Source organism: Microtus ochrogaster, chromosome 18 (genome assembly GCF_000317375.1).
Source record: "Microtus ochrogaster isolate Prairie Vole_2 chromosome 18, MicOch1.0, whole genome shotgun sequence".
Classification (NCBI taxonomy): domain Eukaryota; kingdom Metazoa; phylum Chordata; class Mammalia; order Rodentia; family Cricetidae; genus Microtus; species Microtus ochrogaster.
Window position 1 is genome coordinate 27502836 of NC_022020.1, and position 24826 is coordinate 27527661.

Sequence of the window (24826 nt, forward strand, 5' to 3'; positions counted from 1 at the left end):
TTTTCAGTATTGTAGCTCTGTAGTAGAGTTTGAAGACAGGGTTGTGATGCCTCCAGAGGTTTCTTTATTGCACAAGATTGTTTTGGCTAGCCTGTGTTTTTTGCTTTTCCATATGAAGTTGAGTATTGTTCTTTTGAGGTCTGTGAAGAATTTTGCTAGAATTTTGATGGGCATTGCATTGAATCTACTGTAGACTGCTTTTGGTAAGACTGCCATTTTTACTGTTAATTCTGCATACCCAAGAGCATGGGAGATCTTTCCATTTTCCGGTGTCTTCTTCAATTTCTTTCTTCAAAGATTTAAAGTTCTTTTACATACAGGTCTTCCACTTGTTTGGTTAGAGTTTCTCTGAGATAATTTCTGTTATTTGTGGCTATTGTGAAGTTAACATTTCTTTCATGAAATGGTCTCAGGAACAAACCTTGCTAAGTATACACAGAAGGACTTAAAAGGTTAATAATTAGGGAGGCCAATTTAATTTCAATAATTTCCTTTTTCCTGTTTATCTTCTTAGATTTGTCTTCGGCAAAGCGGAAGTTTGCAGATTCCTTAAATGAATTTAAATTTCAGTGTATTGGAGACGCAGAAACTGATGATGAGATGTGTATAGGTAAGTCACACCCTCGTGGGAGACAGAAACATTCCAGCAAGCCTTCTCTGGAGCTAGGAGGCCTGTTAGTAAGGAATCCAGTGAGCAGTGGAAGGCACAGATAGGAAGGTCAGGGTGGGGCTCCTCCTTGCACTGGCCCCACTCCCTGTTCAGTGGCAGGAGGAAGCTGGGAGTTTTGTGATGGTGTTCCTGTCCACCTTCCTTCAGTGTCCTGCCTAGCTTCGTGACACTCTCCTTTTTTCTCTTAACCCAGACACAATACTAAGAACCTAAGAGTGAATGCAGATGGTAAAGAGAATTGGGTCAGGGTTGCCCAGCCTTAGCTGATGGACTGAGATGAGAATGTTGCTATGTTTTACTTTTTATTTTAAACTGAATTACCACATAAGTTGAACTTATCTCAAGTTCTAGTTTGTTTCTTTCTAAAGTTTCACAGATTTGATCTGTTGGCCTTCCATTTTAGCCTGGTAACAGCTGGCTGGAGCCCTGTGACTGTCACCAGCTGCAGAGCAGAAACAGGATTCAGTCATTAGCTTCCTGTGTCTCCACCTCTCTCTCCTTTAAGTCCCTTACTGAGAGGTGGAGATGAGCTCCCACATAGCACCATGCTGTACTGCTTCCCTCTTTGGTGTCCCCTCCTCTCTTCCATAGCCAGCTCTGAGCACAGAACATTGGTGCAGCCAAGACTCACCACTTGCTCGGGGCTCATAATCTGTTTTTTTCTTATATTGGGCGTTTTAGTTGATGCCACAAAAGGAGGAAGAACTAAGAAGAGCTGGAGCCGGGATTGTAGCCCCAATGGTAGAGCACGTACTTAGTGTATATGAGAGGCTGGGTTCAATGTCCAATACCAAAGCAATAACAAGAATTGGGAAAGTTAAGGTTGTTCAGATGATTTTGAGTCTGTTGCCAGGCAGAACGCCAGGATCTGGGTATGAGCAAAGACATCTGGGAAGTAGCTGAGAGCATTGCCCAAGTATCCTAAAGTCCTGGGGCTACTTCACTAAGTGCCTGTTGCCTTAGTGAAAGATTCTGGCAAAGACCATCTGTGTTTGCCTGCCGTGCTGCAGGCTGCATTCTATTGCCGAGTGACCAGAACTCAGGGAGAAGGAACCCACGAGATGCCAGAGATGTGGCTTCTGGTGCCCGCAGGACTATTTGTTTCGTTGTCGTGCCAAAGCAAATGTTGGGTTCTGATGCAGCCCAGCAACAAAGATTGAAGAGGTTGAATCCTGGACAGGAAATCCTTCAGCTCCTTAGTGGAACTCTGCCCCTTCCAGCCTCAGGGCTGGGAGCCTGCCAGCACCTCAGCAGTCCTGGGAACTCTCAGGAATAGGCGGGTCTTTTCCTTGGAGAAATCCTCTAGCTGGTGTTCCAGGAGCAATTAACCTGCATTTCTGGGTCATCCTGTCTTTCGTGGTTAATGATTAAAAGATGAGGGAATCTGAAGACAGCAGTTGACTTTGGGCATCCGTGTGCATAAGGAATTGAAATCAGTAAGTTGCTTTAAACAGCCGTCATTTTGCTTTCAGTTCATGGCTTCTTTCTTTCTTTTTTTCTCTCTTCCAGCGAGATCTTTGCAAGAATTTGCCACTGTTCTCAGGAATCTTGAAGATGAGCGGAGTCGCATGGTGAGTACCCAGGCAGTCTATATGCTTTGAGAGAGCAAAGACCCAGGTTTAAGTCGAGACTACCTCTGGAGTATTCTGAGGCTGTGAACCCTTGCAGAATTTAATATTTTCTCTGAGTGTTAAAGAATTACCAGCACATAACTTTGGAAGAGGATCATTGTTCTCAAGATCCGAGGAGATTGTTTAGTCAGTAAGGCCCTTGCTGCATAAGCCTGAGGACCTGAGTTCAGATCCCCAGCACCCTTGTAACAAACCGGACTCAGTGGTGCACCTCTGTAATTCCTAGGGTGATGGAGGAAGGTCATTAGTTAAGTAATAAAGAAACTGCTTGGCCTCATAGGTTAAAACATAGGTGGGAGGAGTAAACAGAACAGAATGCTGGGAGGAAGAGGAAGTGAGGTAAGACGCCTCAGACAGACGCCATAGCTCAGCTCTCGGGGGCACACGCGATGAAGCTCCCACCCAGGATGGACATAGGCTAGAATCTTCCCGGTGAGCGCACCTTGGGGTGCTACACACATTATTAGAAATGGGCTAGTCCAGGTGCGAGAGTTAGCCGAGAAGAGGCTAGATGTAATGGGCCAAGAATATAATTTGTGTGTTGTTATTTCGGGGCATAAGCTAGCCAGGCAACCAGGAGCTGGGGAGGCAGGAACACAGCCCGCAGCTCCTACAACACTAGGGTTTGCTGGCTAGTCAGTCTGTCCGAATTGGTGAGTTCTGGGTTCAGTAGAAGACTGTCTCAAAAAGTAAGGTGGAAAAGCAGGCAGATAACCGAGGAATAACATTAATGTCAACCTTAGGCACACATGCGCACACACAGAAGCATGTACACGCACACACACGCATGCATGCACGCACGCACGTACGATCTTAGGGTAGGGATTTGGCTTTGTTAACTTTTCGGAATCTGGCTGAAAGAGAAAGCGTGTGTCCCAGTCTACTTCTCCATGCCTCATCAAACCCATCCAGTGATCATTCAGGGAAGGCATCACTGCTTCACTCTGGCCCCAGGGCACCTGCCACGTAGCTGGCAGTCAGAAAATGCATCCTGGCAAAGAAACGTGGCTGCGGGAGCACCTCAGAAAGAGCCTGCAAATTCAAGAAGCCAATGCTGACCTGTAGGTTCAGTGCTTTCAAACTGGCATTTGCTGTTTTTAGTGGGTGGGATCCCCTTACATTTCCCATATCCCCCAGGTAGCAGGAGGGAAGCCTGGTGAGAAGAAGCCCCCAGCAGGCTTCACACTGGCTTCCATCTGGGGTGGGGGTAGGGGCTCATCTCCTGGTAGGCAGTCCCAGAAGGATGCCAAAATTGGAGCATGTTCCTTCTCTTTCTGTAGCAGTTGCTGACAGCATGAGCTGTCAGGACCAAGACAGTGTGCAGCCAGAGCCTGACCTGTTCTCCGTAGCTCCTGCAATAGCTGTGACGTCCCCTCTGTATCCTCCCAGTTTTCCAGATGAAGATACTGAGGTTCACAGGGGCCACCTTGTGTCCAGGCTCTCATGGTTGATAGGTTGTGCAGTTTTGATTCAAACCCAAATTGACATTGGACCAAAAGATGTGGAGATTTCTTTAAAATTCTCAGGAGGACAGAAGCCCCCACACCTTTGCCTGGCAGAGATCCTCCCTCCTCTGACTACCGACTGCTGCTCGCTTGAGCCCAGACTGGAGCACCAGCGGCAGTGGTAGTGCCCTAGAAAGGGACATGGTTCTTCTGAGTCTGACTCAGGGTCATGTCAATATTTGGGGGCCGCAGTATGGTCAGCAAATCACCCATGAATACCCTGCAAATTGCTGTGGCCTGCGGTAGGGGAACAATGACTGGATTATGCTTTGTTCAACTTGCCTCTGCAATTTTATTATTACTCTCTGCTGTCTGCTTCTGAGTTTCTGGCCATCACAAGCCTCTGCCCACTGTGCTCACCGTGGGACAGCTTTATCATCAATTTGGCTCAGCTCAGCGAAGCTGTACCCTTTTGGAGGAGCCATGGTTGTGAGATATTTTGCTGTCCATTGTGTTTTCTGAACATGTGGTTCATTGCTCAGACTCTGCATGCACCACATGTGTCTGGACAGTCACTGTGGGCCGAGAGTGGCGTCTGTGCTCTACTGTTAGTCCGGTTCCTCCTTACTGTGCTTTGGTAGATGAGAACACAGGTCTTGTCGAGGCTGACAGTGCTAATCATACTGGGATGAGGACCGTTGTCATGCTTCCCATGAGAGCACCAAGTACTCGCATTCTGAGTCTCCTTAGGGCTTGCATCTCAGCATGGGTACCTGCTGGGATAACTTGAGGGACTTCACAAACATCGATATCTGGGATCAGGACCAGAGATTTGCAAAGCTCCCCTGGGGATTCTCATGTGCAACTGAGGTTGAAAACCGCTCAACTGGCTTAGCACACCTTTGTGAACTCTAGAAACTTGTAGTTGATTTATGGGCTAGACCTATATAAGCTAGGTAAACAATACCAGTTAGCAATAAAAATCAGGTAAGTTTGGAACTGTTACCACACTGCAGTGTTAAAATGTTCTCTGTAGAAGTGGAGTGCTTTCAAAATTAAGAAACACGCAAATGGGAATAAATGTGGAGGGCCACTCTTTTCTGTCCCTCACATTGTCCAGGCAGTTCTTTACAGTGTCCACCGAGAGCCTCTGGCATTTTCTGTGTTGTTGCCATTGTGAAGGGCATGCATATGATTTAGAGAAAATAATGCTTTGTTGAAGAGAGATTCCTGAAATAATTAGTAGAGAGAAGCGTGAGCAATGAGTAAAGATCGTAAAATATTGTGCTGCTTTTGAAAAGACTGTAGAATCTTAGAGCCGGAGCAATGCAGCCCCCTCATTTTTCTGGATTAGGAAATTAGAGTCCAGAGAATTTCAGTGTTTTGTTCATGGTCACACACTTGGCAGCTTGTCCAGGGGTCACTCATTCACTCATTTGGTCATTCAGAAGTGTTTGAGTGTGCCTTTGTTTCTGACTTCTTTGGTACTTTGGGAATACTGGGGAGTCTTTTCAGGGCTGGTGTATGTGTTGGTAGATAGTTCTGAGCCAGAAAACTACCTGGCCTCTGAGTTCTGGACAACTTGTCTGAATTACAGCTCTGGAGGTCCGGGAAGGCCTCCACAGAGAAGTGACCTTTAAACTGAGACCTTGATTATAATCTGTCCAGGAGCATCAGAGGGGAAAGCCAGAGACAAAGGGCCCAAGGTAGGACAGACTTGGTGCATTCGAGGTCTGTCGGTGTGACAGGGAATCGGATGTGGGAACTGATGGCTGGGCCCTGTACAATGCAGTTGCGAGGCAGCCTGTGGTCAGGAGACAGAGGTCTGGGCCCCAGTTGGTTCCCTAGGGAACCCATCAGGTATGAAAGGTCTTTTCCATAGATGTCCGAAGGTGTTTTAGATTTTTAATTGAGACTCCATGTTGATGTACTTTGCTTGGGTGAATACTGAACTTATGTCACCTGAAGCTTGAAACTTAGATGGCGTCTGGCACCAGGTACCTGCACCCTGTAGTGGTTGTCTGCCCTTTAGATTCACTTCTTCTAGAGCTCAGAAGGCTGAGGTTAGAGGACTGTAAGGCCCAGGCTGTCCTGGGCTACACAGAGACTCAGCCTCCAACAACAGCAAACTCTCCACGGAGGAAGGTCCCATTAGGAGTTTCTGAGCGGATTCTCTCTTAAGGAGCTATTACACAATGGCACATGGACTGAGGTTTCATCTGGAGGCCAGAGGGAGCATTTGTGAAAGAGCTGCTGTACTTCACTGCTAATCTCTGCTTTTCTTCCCCAGATTGAGAATGCCAGTGAGGTGCTCATCACGCCCTTGGAGAAGTTTCGAAAGGAGCAGATCGGGGCTGCCAGGGTGAGGATTTTGCACACTTTGTTCTTGCCCTTTAGGATGGAGTCTAAAGACAGCTGCACCTCCTCCAGTTCTAGCTCAGCTCCTGAAGTGTAGGCTGCCTGTGGACACCATCAGCAGCCATCCCAGTGTTTTGTTGTCTGATCATTGGGTGCTAATTCATAAACCCCTCAAGGTGGAGGTGTTGCCTCTTTGTGCTAGGTGGCCGTGTGCTTGGACGGTGGACTGACTGGTCGGCCTGCTCATTTTTGTGTCATTGTGAGTGGGGTGGGGAGAACCAAAACTGCATTAAAGCAGAGTTATGAACTAGGCTTTGGGGACACAGGGACTTCTTATAAGCCTCATTAAACAAAGTATATTTACTTATTGTGTGCACGTGCACATGTGTTTGTGTGTATTTGTGTGTCTGCATGCACACACACACACACACACATGCACACACGCGCATGCCAAGTGCTCGTGTGAAAGTCTGAGACCATCATCAGGTCAGTGATGCGCACTTATTAACAGTTGATCTGTCTTGCCAGCTCTCAGCTCATTTTTTGTTATCTGTAGAAATGAGCCTGCCTTTGTTAGATCATTTTCAATTCTTCAAGAGAAACTGAAAATTCAGAGACCTATGAGAAATTTCAGTGGGTAAATATTTTAAGAACACACATATTCTTAATCTAGGTCAGACTCAACTGCATGGATGCTTTAGCCCAGAGGTCACCATTTGTGACTGACCTTGAGGCATTGAGACCAAATAGCTAGTTCGTTCGTTCGTTCATTCACTCATTCATTCATTCATTCATTCATTCATTTTCTTTCTTTCTAATTTAAATTTTTATTGAAAATAGAATTTTTTATACATTATAGTCTGACATGGTTTTTTTTCTTCCCCAACTCCTACCAGATTTTCTCTATATCTCCACCCACCTAAATTATGACTTTTTTTTCCCCTTTTAAGAAACAAATAGATAGGCAATAAAAAAACAAAATAACTTCCCCTTAAACCGAAAACAAACAAACCAGAATAGGACAAAACAAACAGGAGAAGAAGAAAAAAAGCCAAAGAAGCACAAGAAACACACACACACACACACGTAGAAATTTCATAAAAACTCAAAATCAGAAACTGTATTATATCAATAACTTATAAGGTTAAAAAAATGATGCAACAAAGCATCATGAGACAAAAGCCTTCAGAAGGACCATTGCACTTCTTTTGTGCTGTCCATCACTGCTCTGCACCGCCCTGACCTTACGTGTGGTTTGTATACCCAGGAAGTTTGTTGGAGAAAACTAATTTTTGTAATGTGTTACTAGAAGAGGGCCCAGGGAAGCCTGTTCCTTTGTCTGGAGTTGAGTCACTAACTAAACTAGCCGAGTGTTAAAGTCACTACCTAAACTAGCCGAGTGTTAAAGGCCCCTGCAGGGGAGATGTGTTCGTCCGAATGGTAGCAAGAGGCTCTGTCCCATATTTTCCCAACATTCTAGAGTGGTGAATGAATTCAAACACAGCCCCTTGAACCATCCACGGGGGGGGGGAGACTGAGGCAATTCCATGCTTTCTGTAGGTTTTACTTTGAAAACTGTCCTGGAGAAGTCTTGTACGAGTGAGCTTTGTCTCTCTGCCTTCCAGCTGCTTTTTAGAAATGGACATGCCTACTGAAAAGGATAATGCTTGGTTAAAGCTTCCAGGGGATGCTTAGCCTTACTTTGAAGGGAAGACCATGGAAGGATTTTTCTCCTAGTTTACAGCAGATTTGTAACCATTTAAGTTTACATTTAGGAAGAAAGAAGTACGTATTGCTTCTGTTCCAGAGATGCATCTTCTACTAAGACTCCTGTCCACCACCACGCCTCTCTGTAATATCTGAGACTATATGGCTAGCAGTTCTCTTAGTGGTCCAGGAAGTCACCTGCTTTTGCATGGCCGGGGCCTGTATGTTCCTGTGTTCAGACACCTACCACAGAGGGTTATGACCTGCCTGTCATCTTTACAGTAGCTGCTTCTAATGGAAAGCATAGACACCCTCCCACTCTGGCCCTCCCCTGTATTGTTTTGGGAGTTACCATAGTTACTAGGGAGGAGCAATACAGCTCCCTCTGCGTTTACTACAGTGATCCTGTGACAGGATCATCACCTTTGCCTACAGGTGCCTACAGGTGCTACACTGCTTTAAGCTTCCCCCAGGCAAATTGTTAATGATTTTAATTTTGGTATTTGAGGTGATTTCTCATCCCTCCTTCTTTGTCATTTCTTGTTTTCTTTCCCAGTGTATCCCCCTCTCAACCCACCCCTACATTCATATCCTAGTAGTATGTGAATTTGAGAGAACACCTACAAAGCTTAAAGGCAACCCAGGGAGGCGCCTCAGAGACACCCAAGGAGCCAGCAGGGCTCTTCACCTGTTTTGGGTGGTTCAGAGCTTGTTCCTGAATTCTGTGTATTTGATGCTAAAATTATTTTTTCCCCTCCTGCCTCTCTTCTCTGCTGCTGCTTTGGTTGCCATAACAACCTGTTGCACAGGGGTCCAGGATGGGGAGTTTGTCTTAGATTCTTTTTGTTGTTGCTGTTGGGATCAAATGCTTCAGACAAAGGAACTTAAGGAAGAAAGGGTTCATTTCAGCTCTCAGTTCCAGGAGACAGTGCATCTTGAGTCACAGTGGGAAGGGCTTGAGGCTACTGATCACTTCACCAGCCAAGGGACAGAGCAATGCTGCCTGCTTCTCCTTGGGTCCTCTCTCCATACAATGCAGGATCCTAGTCTGACTGCTACCTTGCCCAGTGGGAGTTTCCCCCCTCAGTTCACACAGTCAAGATAATCCCCCATAGGTATATTGAAGCCTGTCCCAGGTGATTCCAGATTTTGTCAAGTTGACAATTAGCACTAACCATAGCAGGATCTTTGGGTATTCTTGTGCTAGAGGCCACTCAGGAATAAAGTGGGACCCCCAGATCCTGTCGTAACTGTGGCCCTAAGTCTATATTTTGGCTTTTTCTACACAGGAGGCAGAGTGGCAGTGCTGTGCTTTGTAGTGAAAGCAGAATAGGCACCTGAGAGTAGCGGGTAGGAGTGGCTTTAGAGCGAGGCTGCGTGTTCCAGACTTACCGTATGCAGCTTTAGAAGTGGAGGCTTCTGAAGCTCCACGTCCCTGTTTCCTCATCTTTAAAAGGGGACAATAAAACTTTTCCCCATAGAGTGCTTAAGAATAAATGAGTGAACCCATAGGAAGCACTTAAGATAGTATGTGTCCTATGGCTGTTTGAACAGAAGGACAGTGCTTGTCATTTAGTCATTCATCTGGGGTTATGACATTAGGTCACACAGATCATTAAGAGTATATGAGAAGGGCTGAAGAGATGGCTCAGTGGATAAGTGTGCATTTTGCTTTTGCAGATGACCTGAGTTTCATTCTAGGACCCATATTGGGCTGCCTATAATTCAGGGTATCTGATGCCCTCCTGTAAGGGCACATATTCACATGTGTAAACACACACACACACACACACACACACCACACACAGTTAAAAATTAAAAAAAAACAAACCACAAAATATATATGTGAGACCCCAACACTATACTCTGTAGTTGGGATTAGTGGATGACAAGCAGATATGGTTGCCCTGGCTGACAGAAGAGCATTAGACACAAGGCTATAAACAATGCCTGGTTCCAAACTGTGGTATGTGCTTCGGGAGGGTTGCCTTCATCCAGCTGACACTTGCAAGGCAAATGTTGCATTTGATGAAAAGGAAGTGGTTGCAGATGGCAAGTACCTTATCAGCATCAGCACCACCATTCCTGTCACTGTTCCCACCATTCCTGTCACCATCAGCAGTGAGAGTAGCAGCAGCGGCCCCCCACTCCCACCAGCATTATCACCACCATTGCTCCAGTTAGCACCATTTCCACATGCCCAGAGTGTCAGTTGCCGGGATAAGGCACCATGGCCAAAAGCAACTTGAGGAGGAAAGGGCTTGATTACCTTCTACTTCAGAGGATATCACCAAGGAAAGTCAGGGCAGGAACTCAAGGCAGGAACCTGGAGGCAGGAACTGAAACAGAAGCCGTGGAAGAACACTGCTTACTGGCTTGCTCCTCATGGCTTGCTCTCCTTGCTTTCTTTAGCACCTAGGACCACCAGTTCAGGAGTGGCAGCGCCCCCTACAGTGCCTAGGCCTTTCACATCAATCATCGATCAATAAAATGTTCTCCAGCCTAATATGGTGGGGGCATTTTATCAGTTGAGGTTCTCTTTTCAGTTGTATCAAGTTGATATAAAATTTTCCGGCACAGCCATTATCATCTCTACCATTATTGCCACCACTGCTGCCACCATTATCACAAACACCACCACCATATGGTGACAGTGACTGCTTCCACCAGCACCATCGGTCTGCTACCTGTACTCCCAGTGGCCTCTGTCACCACCGTTATCACACCACCATTACCATTGGCACCACAGTTATCACCTCTCACCAGTATTTCCATCCCTGGAATATACTGCGTGCTGTCCATGCGGCAGTCACTTTGCTAAGCGCTCTTTGTGGTTCAACTCATTTAATCCAAGTAACGCTGTGAAGAGCGAGTGTTCTTGTTTTATCACAGAGTTGTGAGCTGCATGATGGAACCTGAGCAATGATCTTATCTAGTCAGCCTGTGTTTGTAGAGGAGCAGGTTGGGTCCTAGAAGGTGATGGTGGTAAATGAGGCTGGAGAGAGAGCTTAACTGTTAAGAGGCCGTATATGTGCTCTTTGAGGGCCCAAGATCAGTTCCCAGCACCCACAACAAGCAGTTCACAACAGCCTGTAACTCCGGTTTCAGGGCATTCAGCATCTACCTTCTGGCTTCTGAGGGCACCCATACTCACTTGCACATACCCCTACCTAGACACACAGAGATGCACCCCATAAAACACAGTATCTTTTAAAAACTAAAAGGAGAAAGCTACTAACTGAGTGCCAGCAACCATCTCTGCTTGCTTCACTGACTCTGGATGCAGTGTGACCAACTGCCGCGGATGCTTAGAACCATGACCTACCGTGGGATGGACTGTACCCCGGAACTGACTTACCGTGGGATGGACTGTACCCCGGAACTGACTTACCGTGGGGTGGACTGAACCCCGGAATTGACTTACCGTGGGGTGGACTGAATCCCGGAACTGACTTACCTAGGGATGGACTGAACCCTGGAACTGACTTACCGTGGGGTGGACTGTACCCGGAACTGACTTACCGTGGGGGTAGACTGAACCCCGGAACTGACTTACCGTGGCATGGACTGAACCCCGGAATTGACTTACCGTGAGGTGGACTGAACCCCGGAACTGACTTACCGTGGGATGGACTGTACCCCGGAACTGACTTACCATGGGATGGACTGAACCCGGAACTGACTTACCATGGGATAGACTGTACCCCGAAACTGACTTACCATGGGATGGACTGTACCCCAGAACTGACTTACTGTGGAATGGACTGTACCCCGGAACTGACTTACCATGGGATAGAATGTACCCTGGAACTGACTTACCATGGGATCGACTGTATCCTGCAACTGAGCCAGACGAAACCCTTTCTTCCTGAAGTTGTGTTTGTCAGTGTTGTTTGGTAGTGTTAGACAAGGCACCGGCAAACTGCGTTAAGTTTCCCCGCAGAGGCCTTGGTGCTGTCTCAGCATGGGGCTTTTCTTTCCCCCTTTCTCTCAGCTCCCTTCTCTGATTGTGGCAGTCCAGTGACCATAGACTCTGGAGGCTCCAGTCCCCTAAAAGTTAGAAAATGCCAGTGACTCATGCCCCCTGGCCTTTCCTAACCTTCGGCCTGTGGCCCTGCCTGGCTGTAGGGTACTCTGTGGGGTTGCCGGCCACTAGGCTAATGAGAGTGGATTTGTGTGATGTGAGCATTGAGTGGGGTTGGAATCCAGCTCCGGGCTTATGATTTAAAGTAGAGGAGTTGCTTGTCTGGGCCTTTCTCAGACTTGGAGACGAATGCCTCTGTGAGCCTTTCCTTGACTCATGCTTGCTTGCTTCGTGGTGTGAGTATAGAGGATTCTCAGGCACAATTCTTCAGATTGTAGGAATGGGTTCACGCCCGCTAAGTGTGTATATGATCATTTCTGCTCTCTGCGAGGCTTAGGAGCTTGATAGGACTTCTTGGCTCAGAGTGTTCTGCCCTAGGATGCCCCTAGCATTGCTGGCTGCCTGTTCTGGGCACCTCCCCTCTGCCTCCTCAGGTGTTCACCAGGTCTCAGTTTTCATCTCTCCCCATTGAGGCCTCTCCTAAGAACCCTCTGTTCTTTTTTTTATTTTTTTTAAACCTCTTACAGTAGTCTGTAATTATATTACTTATTTGTTTCCTGGTTAATTGTGTTTCTCTTCCCACTAGAATGTTCCCATCATGAGAAGAGGAGTCACTGCCCAAAGTAGATCCTAGGACAGAGTGATCGCTAGTCCTGAGTTTGTAAGATGAATAGAGACGCCTTCCTTATCTAGCTGGAAACGCCTTTATTTCATAGTCTTTAGAGCTGCACAGAGTATCTCATTTGGGCGCCAGATGAGTCAAAAGCAGGCTGACACACTGGGGTTGTGCACCCCAGCATTCGTGCTAGACTTGAGCAGCTTCCCAGCCCCGCCCACAGCCGTGCGGAGGGCAGAGACCGACTGCCTGTGACTGTGTCTCAAGTGGGCAGAGTGTGGGCTTTAAAGGCAGATCGCGTTAGCTTGGTGTCAGCCTTGTCATTCTCTGTGACATTTTGCAAATTGCCTTCCTTCTGAGTTTTCTTACCTCTAAAATGGGGAATAAAAATAGAACCTTGGTGACTCAAGGACTCGGTGTGAGAGCACAGGTTGATATGTATATTATTAAATCATTTTTCATTTCTTAGACAATAGTTCAAGCTAATAAAAACTTCTCAACAAAAGGGAAGAATTTTCATGTCTCAGTTCCTTGACTCGTGTTTACATGGGCCACACCAGGTTTGTACCATGCTGCCACTGCCTTCCAGTCTTTCACATGATGGGTAATACACTTCCTGTATGTCCCATGCCATCATTATAAGCCCCATCTGTGGATAGCAGCTATGCTTTGACATTGGTTTTGAGGTTTGCTGTCCTTGATGGACATTATCTAAAGAGCAGGAGCATCATCATTTTGGGTGGAGGGAATGGTGAACTGTGAGCACACAAAGGTCCTGAGGGATCCAGCTACTTCACTCCCGTAACTTCTTACTCTCTCCCCCACCCCAGGAAGCCAAAAAGAAGTACGACAAAGAGACAGAGAAGTACTGTGGCGTCTTAGAAAAGCACTTGAATTTGTCTTCCAAGAAAAAGGAAGCCCAGCTGCAGGAGGTGAGAAACCACAGAGCTCCTGCACGGTGTTAGTTTCTGTGTGGTGCTGTGGATAGAAGCCGATTGCTGTGTGTGAGCCAATACCTGGATTGGAGGAGACCCGAGAAACAGGGGCTCCAGGCTGAAGCCTCCTCCAGGGCCATGCTCTCCTTGTCCCACTTCCTTGCTCTGTAACCTGCTAGTGGCAGAGGAACAGTGCTGCCCACTACCTCCTCGTGGGCTGTGCCTCTTCATCTCCAGCTCAGATCTGCTGCTGCTTCTCTCACCCTTGGCCTTAATGCTGCGTTTTCGCCCACCTGACCTCCTGCCTTGTGTTAGTGCCTTCCAAGACTGGTGTCTGAAATACTTGGGTTTTCTTATTGTTTCTTAATAATAGCTTCTAATTGTTTCAGTGCAGCATTTGATAATTTCCCCCGTTTTTATTTTTAATAATATCTTACTGTCATGCATCTATTTTAAATGTTGTTAATCATTTTCTTATTAAAACATTCTTTGATTGGGCATGGTGGCAGAAATCTGTTATGCCAGCACTGTAGGACAAGAAGGAGGATTGTGAGTTCAAGGCTGGCCTGGGCTACGAGAGAGACTCTGTCTCAGAAAAACAAGGGTTGGGGTATAATCTTAATGCCAGAGTGTAAGGCTGTGCACCGCCTACCACAAAAAAGAAATTCTCTGACATGCTCATCTAAACAGTCATTTATTTTGAATGAAAGGTCAGTGTGGCATGCATGGAGCTGCCACCATCTTTCACTGTTTTTGGAGCTTTTCAGTTTGAGTCCATACATCCAGGAAGGAAGCCATTAAAGGGCAGCAGTGTGGAATGCTGCTGCCACCTAGTGGATCATGATGATATTTTAAAGAGTAGTGTGTTCTTCAATGGCTATGAAGTTTGCATGAAAAGTCATATTTGTTCCTTGTGCTAATACTCACTGGCTACATCTGTGGATGTCTGTAGAGGGCATGGGTGTTTAGTGAGAGTTTGACGAAGGATCTGCTCTTGTGGAACTTAAAGTTCTGGAGTATGTCTCCCAAGAAACACAAAATAATTGTTTGATAGGTCAAGCTGGAGTGTATGCGTGTGTGTGTGTGTGTGTGTGTGTGTGTGTGTGTGTGTGTGCGCGCGCGCGCATCCGTAAACATACTGTTTGGAATAGTTTTCAGTATCTTACCATTTTTATTCAGTATGATGCTGTTTGATTTCTATTAATAATTTACCTTCACATATTTTCTCCTTGCTTAGTGTATTCCTTAGTTAATAGCTTGTTCTCTCTGTTAAATCCTGTCTTGTTTGCAGGCAGACAGCCAAGTGGACCTGGTTCGGCATCATTTTTATGAAGTGTCCCTGGAGTATGTCTTTAAGGTGCAGGAAGTCCAAGAGAGAAAGATGTTTGAGTTTGTGGAGCCTGTGAGTAGCTGTTTGCTTCCATCTGAACCACCCAGTAGCACAGCACAAATTCTGTTGTTTTTAATAAACTCCCAAGTCAGATATTAGAGGGTGAAAGCTGGAGAGGTCAGAGAAGCAGAGTGTCCAGCCACTGGAGAGACCTTTTACCTCTACCGAATTCTCAGACTGAAGGGGAGATCCTGTCTCTACTAACGCTCAGACTGCATCTTCAGACTGCACCGTCTCCACTAAACCTCAGATTGCAGTGAGCTCCAGTCTCTTCCTGCCTTATATTCCTCTCTCTGCCCAGCCACATACCTTCCTGTCTCCACCTCTCTAGTGCCCGGCCTCTAATGGCTCAGCTCTACACGCTGACTTTCAGACAAGCTTTAGTTGTTAAAACACAAAGTATCACTCACTACACAGCAGTGATAATGAAAATACTGCCCCATGCAGGAGGATGTTGAGCAGCCCCAGGCCTGGACTATGTCTTCTTTTAAGTGGGGAAAGCCACTTTGGCTCCCCAGACTCTTCCCAGCATGGGAGCTGTTGGTAGAGCACTTAGTGATGGAGACAGTACAGTCAGCATCGGCTCCGGCCTCTGACCACCTCCTATTGCACTGTTGGATCTGCAGGGAGAAGTGTAAGTGGGATTCTTGCAGGGAGATGTCACAGTCCAGCAGCTCTGCTTTGTCCCACTCCTCCATCAGCCTGCACGTGGGAGTAATTCTAGGAAGCAGTGGAATGCACCCTGTTGTGTTCTCATCCTGCCCCTGGCTTCAGAGCCCTTCTGCCCCAGTCAGGCTCTGTGGAGAGGCTCCTAGAGAAGGTGACTTCTCACGGTGGATTTGTCATAGGCAGCGCAGCACAGAGATTCTGCTGAGGGGACAGCAATGGAATCCAGACTTGGCAGTGTCTCACTGGGCACGAAAGAGTGCCACATGGAAATGGGAAAAAGTCCGACCTGACAGTTGTGCCATCCTTGTTAGAGTTCCAGTCAGCATGTGCTGCTCCACCTACTGTGACACCTGAGCAAGGGCTCCACATTGGGAAGACTTTAGGGAGCCATGAAGGTGGGGAAGAGATAGGGGCAGGGACAGGGGAGAGGTTTAGAGGGGAAGGGTAGGGGGTGGATGGATTTTGTCAAAATACATTCCTGTATGAAGAGTTTTTTTGTTTTTGTTTTTTTTTTTTAAATATTTGGCCATAAGAAGACTTTTCTACATTTAAAAAGTAGTGATCTTAGGCAGAAAATTCTTGCTTTTGGAGAGTATTATTCCAGCTGGCCCATCTGATTTTGGAGTTTGGTCTTTCAGTAGACACCCTTAACAAGTAAGATATCACACCTCTTAGTTTGGGTTGAATGACAACCACAAAACCCTCACACCCAACAGATGTTTACTTCTGACATGTTTGTCAGCTCTGACTACACAGGTAGGTGTGGCTGGGCTCATTGCCTGGGTTTTCTTCTTCTCTCTTTGGTTCTTCCCCCTCCTCTTCATCACCATCACTATATTTATAGAGGCAATTCCAGCTCTGCGACTTACTAGCTGAGACCTTGTACAAGGTTACATCTAAGTGTTCCTGCTCCTTCATTTGAAGACGAGGATAGAACCAGTGCACCCCCCTTCTCAGGCATTTTAAGAACTGAATCGTGTAATGGAGGTGAGGACAGAAAAGCACAGGCTTCCTTCACGCTGTCCTTGCATACAACACGGTTTCAACAGCACTTTGCAGGAGACTCCCCTGGGGGCTCCCACGCTTAGCTGATGGGATTGGGCTAGAGAAGGGCGGTCTGAACCTCTACCACTTTGAGAACCACTGTGAGCACTGTGATGGCCTGGTTCTTCACCGTGGAATAGCGTCTGATTACAGGCAGAAAGGAAACCACAAGAACCCATTGAGTGAGATTTCTGGGCACACAGATGCTGGTCACCGAAGCTGCAGATGGTGAGGTGTCTGCAGCTCAGATGAAAGTGCTCCCAGTGGGCTGGCTTTCCCTGAAAGTGCTCCCAGAAAGAGGACGTCTGGGGGAGGTGTTGGCAGAGCCATGCTTCCTCAGAAGCCTACAGACAATGTGTCTTTCCTTGCCTCTCCTAACTCCATCAGTTTCCCCACAACCCTTGTCTTTCCATGACTGGACTGGAAGCACTACCTTGTGGAAGGGGATAGAGGGAGATGGCAGTGGAGAAGTAAAGACGCCGTGAGGGGAGAAGGAAAGGCCCAGGAGAACAGCACACAAGGAAGTGTTTCCTATAGAAGTGAGACCAAAGGACGTGAGAACCAATATAAACCTTAGCAGTCACCCTGTCTTCTGTCTCCACAGGACAAGTGAGGTCTTGTTTACTTTCAGTGAAGGGAAGGCTGAGTTCATAGCAATGACTTTAGGTTCAGTTGCTTATTTGGGGCATCTTTCTTAAAAAGCAGGTGCAGAAGGGCCAGAGAGATGGCTCAGTAGTTAAGAACGCTGGCTGCTCTTCCAGGGGACCCACGCAGAGGCTCACAGCCATCTATAATTCTTGTTTCAGGGAATCTGCTGCCCTCTTGTGGCCTCTCTGGGCACTGCATGTACATGATAAATGTACATACAGGCCAAAAAAACCAACCAAACAAAAAACCACCACCACCACAACAACAAAACCACCTATACACACAAAACAACAGAATAATAAAAAAAAGTAAATGGAAATCAAATTTTTAGTGCTTTGGAGAAGTGCTGGAACCCAGAATTTCAGTTGTTATCTGCAGGGAGAATGAGGAGAGAAGAACAGCTTTTACTGTGGCTACCTAGACTTCAGAGTAGTCCTTCTCTATTTCTGGAGTTGTCTAGAAGGAAAGGGATATGCATCTTCCTCTCAGGAAACAGTTATGTAGAGGGAATCCTAAAGTTTTTGCCTTCTCTGAAGAGAAGAGTTTAGTACTGGCCTTCTATACTCTAAGGCCCTAAAAACTTACTGACTTAGGTCAGGAGTAGATGTGGCATATGCTACCCTAACTAGATGCTTGACAGACAGAGGACCCAGTGATGCCTACTTGCTGACCTCCCATAAGAATGTAAAGGGACAGAGCAGAGGGAGGTCAAGCTACCATTTTAGTATAGTGTTGGTCTTATACGACCTCTGAAGTTGTTGGGGACAGAGCCTGGATCCTGGTAGCTGGAACATGTAGGTTTGCTGACCTACATGCCAATTATAGCAAAGGTAATTGTGAAAAGCAGAGAAAGAAGGTTTATTCAGTGTGGCCACACTGTAAAAGAGAACAAATGAAGAGTTCTAGTGAAGCTGCCTCCCCAAGTCCACCTTGAGGTCATGATATAAGGTTTAGGTTTAAACAGAAGGTAAGAGGTATGCCTGACTCAGTATTCCTGGTCAAGGGGCTATCCTGCCTATAACTGTCTCAGCTCCAGTTTGTCCTACAAGGTGATTGGACAGCTTGTGTGAAATCTCTTCTCACAAAAAAGTCTGTCCTCCGGCCAGCCCCAGGTGTCAGAGACACCCTCTCCTTCTCCTAGCATGAGAGTCCCAAGGAAAGTTTGTCTCAGTAGTCTGGTAGCCAAAGGCAGGCACACAAGTGACTCTTCTAGAATATGCTCATTCCTGCCACTGTGGTTACGCCAGTACAAAGTTCTTCTGTAGTCTGGGCTCAGCATGTGGTCTGTCCTGTCGGGGCACCCCTCCTCTGGTGCTAATCACTCCTGTCAGACGCAGTACAAAGTACAGAGTGAATTCCTTCACAGGCGCCAGTGGAGCTGCCAATCTGAAAAGTGGAGCTGGTGAAAAGAGGTACAGATGTGTTTGTGGAGGGGCTGGAAAGCTAAATGCCACAACACAAAGGAAAACAGATGCATTTCCCATAACGGATGGTGGTGGGGTCTGGAGGTCAGAGTAGACCTCTCAGCAAGCAGCTGTGACCTCAGAACCTTCCCAGCCTGGCTCTGCCTTTCACTATTGCCCCTTCTTCATGTTAACACTGCGCTTGCAGGCAGTCTGGGGAGCACTTGGGAAGGGCCTGGGAGGTTCGTGTGTCAGCATTGTAGAGAAACACACAGGAATGTTGTGGGTGGGGCATAGGGCAGTTGTTGAGGATATGAAGGTGTTGTGTGAGAAACTGCGGTGAACAGGTGATTCCATCACTTTGTGTGGTGGAGATTAGATCATGAACACACCTATTAGCCTTAGAGGATTTAAACGGGAGTCAAGGGACCTAGCATAATTGAAGCCAGGGTGGTGTGTGGTCGCTTCATAAAGGGGTTTTTAGTGTTAACTGTGGGGAAGTTGAAATGTGCCTAGGTGTAAGTCTGTTCTGGGTGACTTCCTGTGATCTGGCTAGATTATAGGTGCAGAGCTCACCAGCTTCCTTAACAACTTCCGAGTCCATGTGACAACCTGGTGTTATGACTGTTGAGCAGCTCAGGTTGCAGCTTCAGCCTGTAGTTCTGAAGAGGTGATGTTCTTAGGCAGTGGTAAGCATTGGGACCAAAGAATAGGTTTTGAATCCTGCCTGACACTCACCATGAAGTAGGGGATAAGTGACTTAGCCTCCAGAGGTGCCTCCTCATTATTTAAGCGGGTCCTTTTAACATTGAAGTCCTAGGTGGTGTGAGCACTCAGTGATACAGGACATGGGAGGACACAGCATCTCACCCACAGAGTTGCTCAGTGTGTGTTCGTTCACATTACTGCCTGTTCTATGCTTCCCAGACAGACGGTGCTGGAAACTCAGAACTTGCTACATTTTCTCTTCTCAGCTGGCCTGTGTGACCTCTGCCTTTCTTCCCTCTTGACAGCTCCTGGCCTTCCTGCAAGGACTCTTCACTTTCTATCACCATGGTTATGAGCTGGCCAAGGATTTTGGTGACTTTAAGACACAGTTGACCATCAGCATACAAAATGTGAGTGGGGGCAGGGACCAGAGAGGGAAAGGAGAGGGTGTGTTTGCTCCAGAGTTTCTCCTCATGCATTGGAATGAGGTGTGTGAGGTTGGTTCCCGATTAGGCTCAGAGGACTACAACGGGGATCGGTTGTTTCCAGAATGTGAAATGGCCCAGGTCTAAGCACCATTTCTCTTCCTGGAAGTGTTGCTGCTGGTTCTATGTGTTTTTCAGAACAGTGTCAGGATTTCCTTGGCAGTGGAAATCCCAGTAGCCCAGGCCAGACTAGCTGCCTTCTGTGCAACCAGCTGCCTGGCCTCCTGAGGTCTTATGTGAGTGTTCAGGGGTGAGAACTCAAATGGTGTGCTCTTGCTGGGCCCTTAGCAAGGCCGACAGGACATCTAAGTCAGTGCTATCCAAATACAGCTGCCTCTCTGGCTTAAACCTGGGACTCTGGTGTGCAGAGTTGTTTATGGTATTTGGGGCATAAGTCATAAGGCCAGCTCTCCTTTCACTTTGGGATTGACCATGAGTCCCAAAGCACTCCTGTGTAGGACCTAGATCCAGGTATTTCCTGCATGGCTTGTCCTACATGGCCTTTGGAAGTTTGGACCTTACATGGTGGTTCCTTGTTGACTGGGAGAGCAGGAAGTGGAGGAATGTATATATATTTATATAAATGAATATATATACATTCATTCCTTGGATGAAACACAAGTTCTCATACATGCTAGGCAAACTTCACTTCAGTCTGAAGGCAGACTTTGAAATAGGGATTCATGGATAGTAATAACTCAGGGCCTCTGAGAGACTGAGCAAGATGTAGTTGGAGGTTTTAGACTCGGGTTCCGAGAGGGCCTGAGTAGAAGCCAGGCTGTTCTGCATGAGGGGATGATGTAGAAAGCACCCCTTTTAGGAGGATGCCATCTGTGAGCCATCAGCAAGCTACATTTCTTGCAGCTGGAGTTTTGAGGACCGTGGTCCTAAAGGTCCTAAAGGTTCTGCTGTTCTGGACTGCTTATTTAAACACCCTCCACTGACTCCAAGAGTTGCCACGCACGCTTGAGGAGTTAGGTTGGGTGTTCGCATGCTTCCTCGGAGATCTTGGTGGTTGCTAGAGTTTGAGTCCTCCAGGTATGGGACTGTAAGGCAAAGATGTACTTTTGCAAGTGAAAATTTGCCCATTTCCTAGACCATTGAATCGCCCCTTATTTAGTTTTATATCTAAGCTTTCTGTTTAGGCTGATATTCTGAAGTATTAAGAGATTTCATTTTTTTTTTTCCTGCATTTGATCCTTTGAACAAAATTCCTTCGTTCCAGACAAGAAACCGCTTCGAAGGAACCAGGTCTGAAGTGGAATCGCTGATGAAGAAGATGAAGGAAAACCCCCTTGAGCACAAGACCATCAGCCCCTACACCATGGAAGGGTACCTCTACGTGCAGGAGAAACGTGAGTGCGCTGACTGGCAGGAGGGGGTGCACTCGCAGCCTTGGGCAGGCGTTGCTTCTGTAGGTGCCTGCAGATCAGTGTCCGCAGTCTTTCCTGCCTCCAGGTGATGTGTTCTGTTCCCTCTGGCTAGGATTTCTCTCAGATGCTGCCTTCCCCCGAGGCTCTGTGGTAGGTAGTTCCTTTCTTCCTAGCATCTCTCTCCTTTTGAACCTCCATGTCTTAGGGTGCTTATGCACCCCACCCCAACCACATGGGCATTGGAAAGTCTTACAGACCACACCCCCTTGAGTGCCTTAGAATTTGGTGACTGCTTTTAGTTGAGAGTTATCATGGCTTGGGCCCTTTTGCTTTCCTTCCCAACTCCTGTGATTCCAATACTTGGATTTTACGGAAAGTCAAAATGAAGAGGAGAGTCAGGAAGAGGACCCATCTCCTTGTAATGCAGTCAAGGGAAGAAAGGCCAGGAGCTGCTCCTTGAATGCAGTCTTTTGGGAGGACTCACACGCACACCTTAGGTTCCGGGGAAGGCTTAGAGGGTATGCATCCAGGGCAGCACCTCCAGGCGCCAGGAAGAAGACCCTGAAAGCTTCTGCTTTTAATGTTTGTTCTACTAGCAGGCACCCGGTCCTCCTTAACAGGATCTTGCTGAGTAGTCCAGACTGACCTTGAACTCGTGATTGAACTTTGACTTTTCCTTCTGAGTTCCAGAGTCACACACCTGTATGCCAGCATGTTTTCTTAGCAGGAGGCAGGGCTCCTGTATCATGCTGGTGTGTGTTCTCTGTGGTCCTCTCAGGCAGTGACTTCACTCCTGAGAGCCCCCGGTGAAGTAGGATAGAAACTCTTTGTTCTCGTGATTATATACTTAGTACTAGTGCTCACGCATAATTGCTCAGGCTTATAGTTGTTCCCATCTGACACTAGAGACTGAAGTGGGGTTGGAAGTATTGGCTACAGTAAGGGTTTTACATTCCTTGTTCTTTGAGGAATGAGCTTGAGGGGGGTTATAGGAAGCAGAAGCCACTTCATTGGTGTGCTTCTCTCCCTGAGTATGGAGTGGTGCCCTCTTTGCCATGCGGGCAGATTCCCTCACTCCATCCCACTGCCATGGCTGGAGGTGACTTAGAAAAGCAGACTTTCAGGAAGGCGAGGGTAGAGGTCACTGTGCCTGCAGTGCAAGGCTGCTGCCGTTCTTTGCCTGTGCCTGCGGGTCACTTTTTGCTAACACTGCATGGCACAGCTCTAGGCACACATTTCTCACGCTCTTGACACTAACATGTCGCTTTTTGTTAGAACTACCTCTTTTCTAGCACACCACTTCAAGCGTTTCATTAGGATACTATATACTTTGGGAACTTACTATTTTTGGTAATTTCCAAGCTTACAGGAAAGTTGCAAGAATGGTATGAAGAAAACATGAATTCAGATCCACGGTTTCTCAACGCTTTGCTCTGATTGCCCCTCCTGTTTTCAGTGTTTGGCTGTGGATATGTGCACTACCCATATACACTCCATTTCTCCTGAGCTCTTCCGCTCTAATGCTCCATCATGGTGCCCATTGGTTCCCTGCTGGTCTTCGTTTCCATCATCCAGTCAAGACACTGTGTTGTCTCTCCTCTGTATGGCCGCTGCTTTCTCTTTGTAACTAACCAGCATTCTGTGGGAGTCACCTGACAGTTACGTAAAAGCTTTCTCTTCTCCATGTTTCTCCTAGAGCTGTGACCTATTGATCCTTGCCTAGCCTGATCTGTACTGTGATGGAAATTTCCCACTTTTACTGGTGTTGCCAGAGTTATTGCTTCTTTTTACCCACCCTCCATATCTGTCCATCTGCCCACCTGTCAGACCATCTGTCCTTCCCTATGTTTCCATTGTCAATAAAGCCTTAAGATTCATGTTTCACTCAGAGGCTCTAATCTGTTACTTTATATACCTTCACGTCCACATTGTTTAAGACAAAGCACTGGAACTTCCCCCAAGCTCTCAGAATGTTTGGTTTTTAAATTGCCTTTAATAATTAATGTATTTCTGTGTATACGTTTGTGTGTGCCTGTGTGAGTGAGTGTAAGAGACAGAAACAGGAGTGAGATAGAGGAGAGAGAATGCGTATATACATATATATATATTATACATAATATATATGAGTGTGTGTGTTCTTGTGGGTATACAAGTGTGCCTATGCATGTGGTTGCCAGAGATTAACCTCAGGTATTGTTTCTTAGGTGATATTCACCTTGTTTTTTTTTGGACAAGTTTCTCATTGGCCTGAAATTCACTGAGTAGGCGCAGATGAACCAGGAAGCCCCAAGTATCTATCTGTCTCCCCCTCTCCAACTGTGCATCAATAAACCTGGCTTTCTTTAAAACAATTAATTCTAAGTTAATTGATTAATTAGTTAATTAATTTTTACATGGGTTTTGAGGACATGATTTAGGTCCTCATGCTTGTAGTGCTTTATTAACCAAGCTGTCTCTGTAGCCCCTCTGTTGCTTTTCCAGGTTATTAAGTGATATCCAATACTTATATTTGGCAATCATACCAAACCATTAGTAGTTGCTAAGCGGCTGCTGACTCTCCTTACATAGTGTTGTTAATTTTGACCATTTCTATTGTGTGAGCTCTGTAAACACCTAAAACTAATATTGATTGAAGTCCTTGCAGGCTGGTAATGCCTTCTTCCTGTAATAGCACTTTGTTGTTGAAAATAAAGTAACTGGCCAGGTCCCCTGTACAGTCAGACACTTGGTGGGCCTTGGCACTGTGGTGTCGCCCTCTTTCCTGGGGAGAATTTTGCGACAGACTCCTTAGATGCCATCTAGGCATTTAGTCACTTCCAGTCTGCATCTCTGGTGTCTTTGAGGTTTCCATGTCTGCTTTCAGATCTTTTTGGGTTCTGCTGAAGTAAAAATTAGGGGTTTGGAAGTAGGTCAGAACCCCCGAGGTTAGTCACCGGGCCGCCGTGTGGGAGGCACGATGACATTGCTCAGATGGAAATGGGGGCTGACACGTAGAAGAGCCCTCTGTGCTCCTTCCCCAGTCACCCCAGTCAGGGGAGAGGATGGAAACTTCACCTGGAGATTGATGATGGGAACGTGAATTGGTTTTCCCAGGGAACCAGTATTTCCCCTGTATTTGAAGCCCACTGGATGTAGCATTAGTAGGAGGTAGAGACCCTGTATATCTGGGTGGGGAAAGCATTGTTGGTCAGGTTTCTGTCAGCCTAGCTGTCTAGGGTAGCCTCAGGGTGGAGGAGATGGTTTAGCCCGAGTTCCCGAGCGTTGTGACCCTTGTCTGTTATGGCAGTCAGTGGTGTGCAGCACACAGTGGAGCGCGGAGATGGCTAATAGGCAACGTTCCCTTGCAGGTCACTTTGGAACTTCCTGGGTGAAGCACTACTGTACATACCAACGGGATTCCAAGCAGATCACCATGGTCCCGTTTGACCAAAAGTCAGGAGGAAAAGGGGTGAGTTCACTGTGACAGTGTCTTGCTTGGCTGACAGGTAATGCTCACAGTACATACACATCTAAAGTCCAGTGTTTTACTGTAAACATCGTTCATTCTACAGCAGTTCCAGGAGGCCCGTTTCCCTGAAAATGCTTAGAATAATCATTGTTAGCATTACTAACTGTGACCAAGACTCTTGTTTTACACGTAGACACCGTGACCTTTGTCAG

At 46.8% G+C, this 24826-nt stretch overlaps 1 protein-coding gene across 4 annotated transcripts in view; it reads left to right on the forward strand.

Moving 5' to 3' along the window:
* Arhgap26 (Rho GTPase activating protein 26) overlaps window positions 1–24826 on the forward strand; it is a 397026-nt gene that overhangs the window by 109684 nt on the left and 262516 nt on the right. For all 4 annotated transcript variants that reach the window (XM_026783646.1, XM_005356026.3, XM_026783647.1 and 1 more), the window contains exons 2-9: window positions 515–610; window positions 2180–2241; window positions 6037–6108; window positions 13342–13443; window positions 14738–14848; window positions 19614–19718; window positions 21019–21148; window positions 24514–24614. In XM_026783646.1, the coding sequence (XP_026639447.1) occupies window positions 515–610; window positions 2180–2241; window positions 6037–6108; window positions 13342–13443; window positions 14738–14848; window positions 19614–19718; window positions 21019–21148; window positions 24514–24614 (779 nt within the window). The remainder of the gene's footprint in view (window positions 1–514; window positions 611–2179; window positions 2242–6036; window positions 6109–13341; window positions 13444–14737; window positions 14849–19613; window positions 19719–21018; window positions 21149–24513; window positions 24615–24826) is intronic.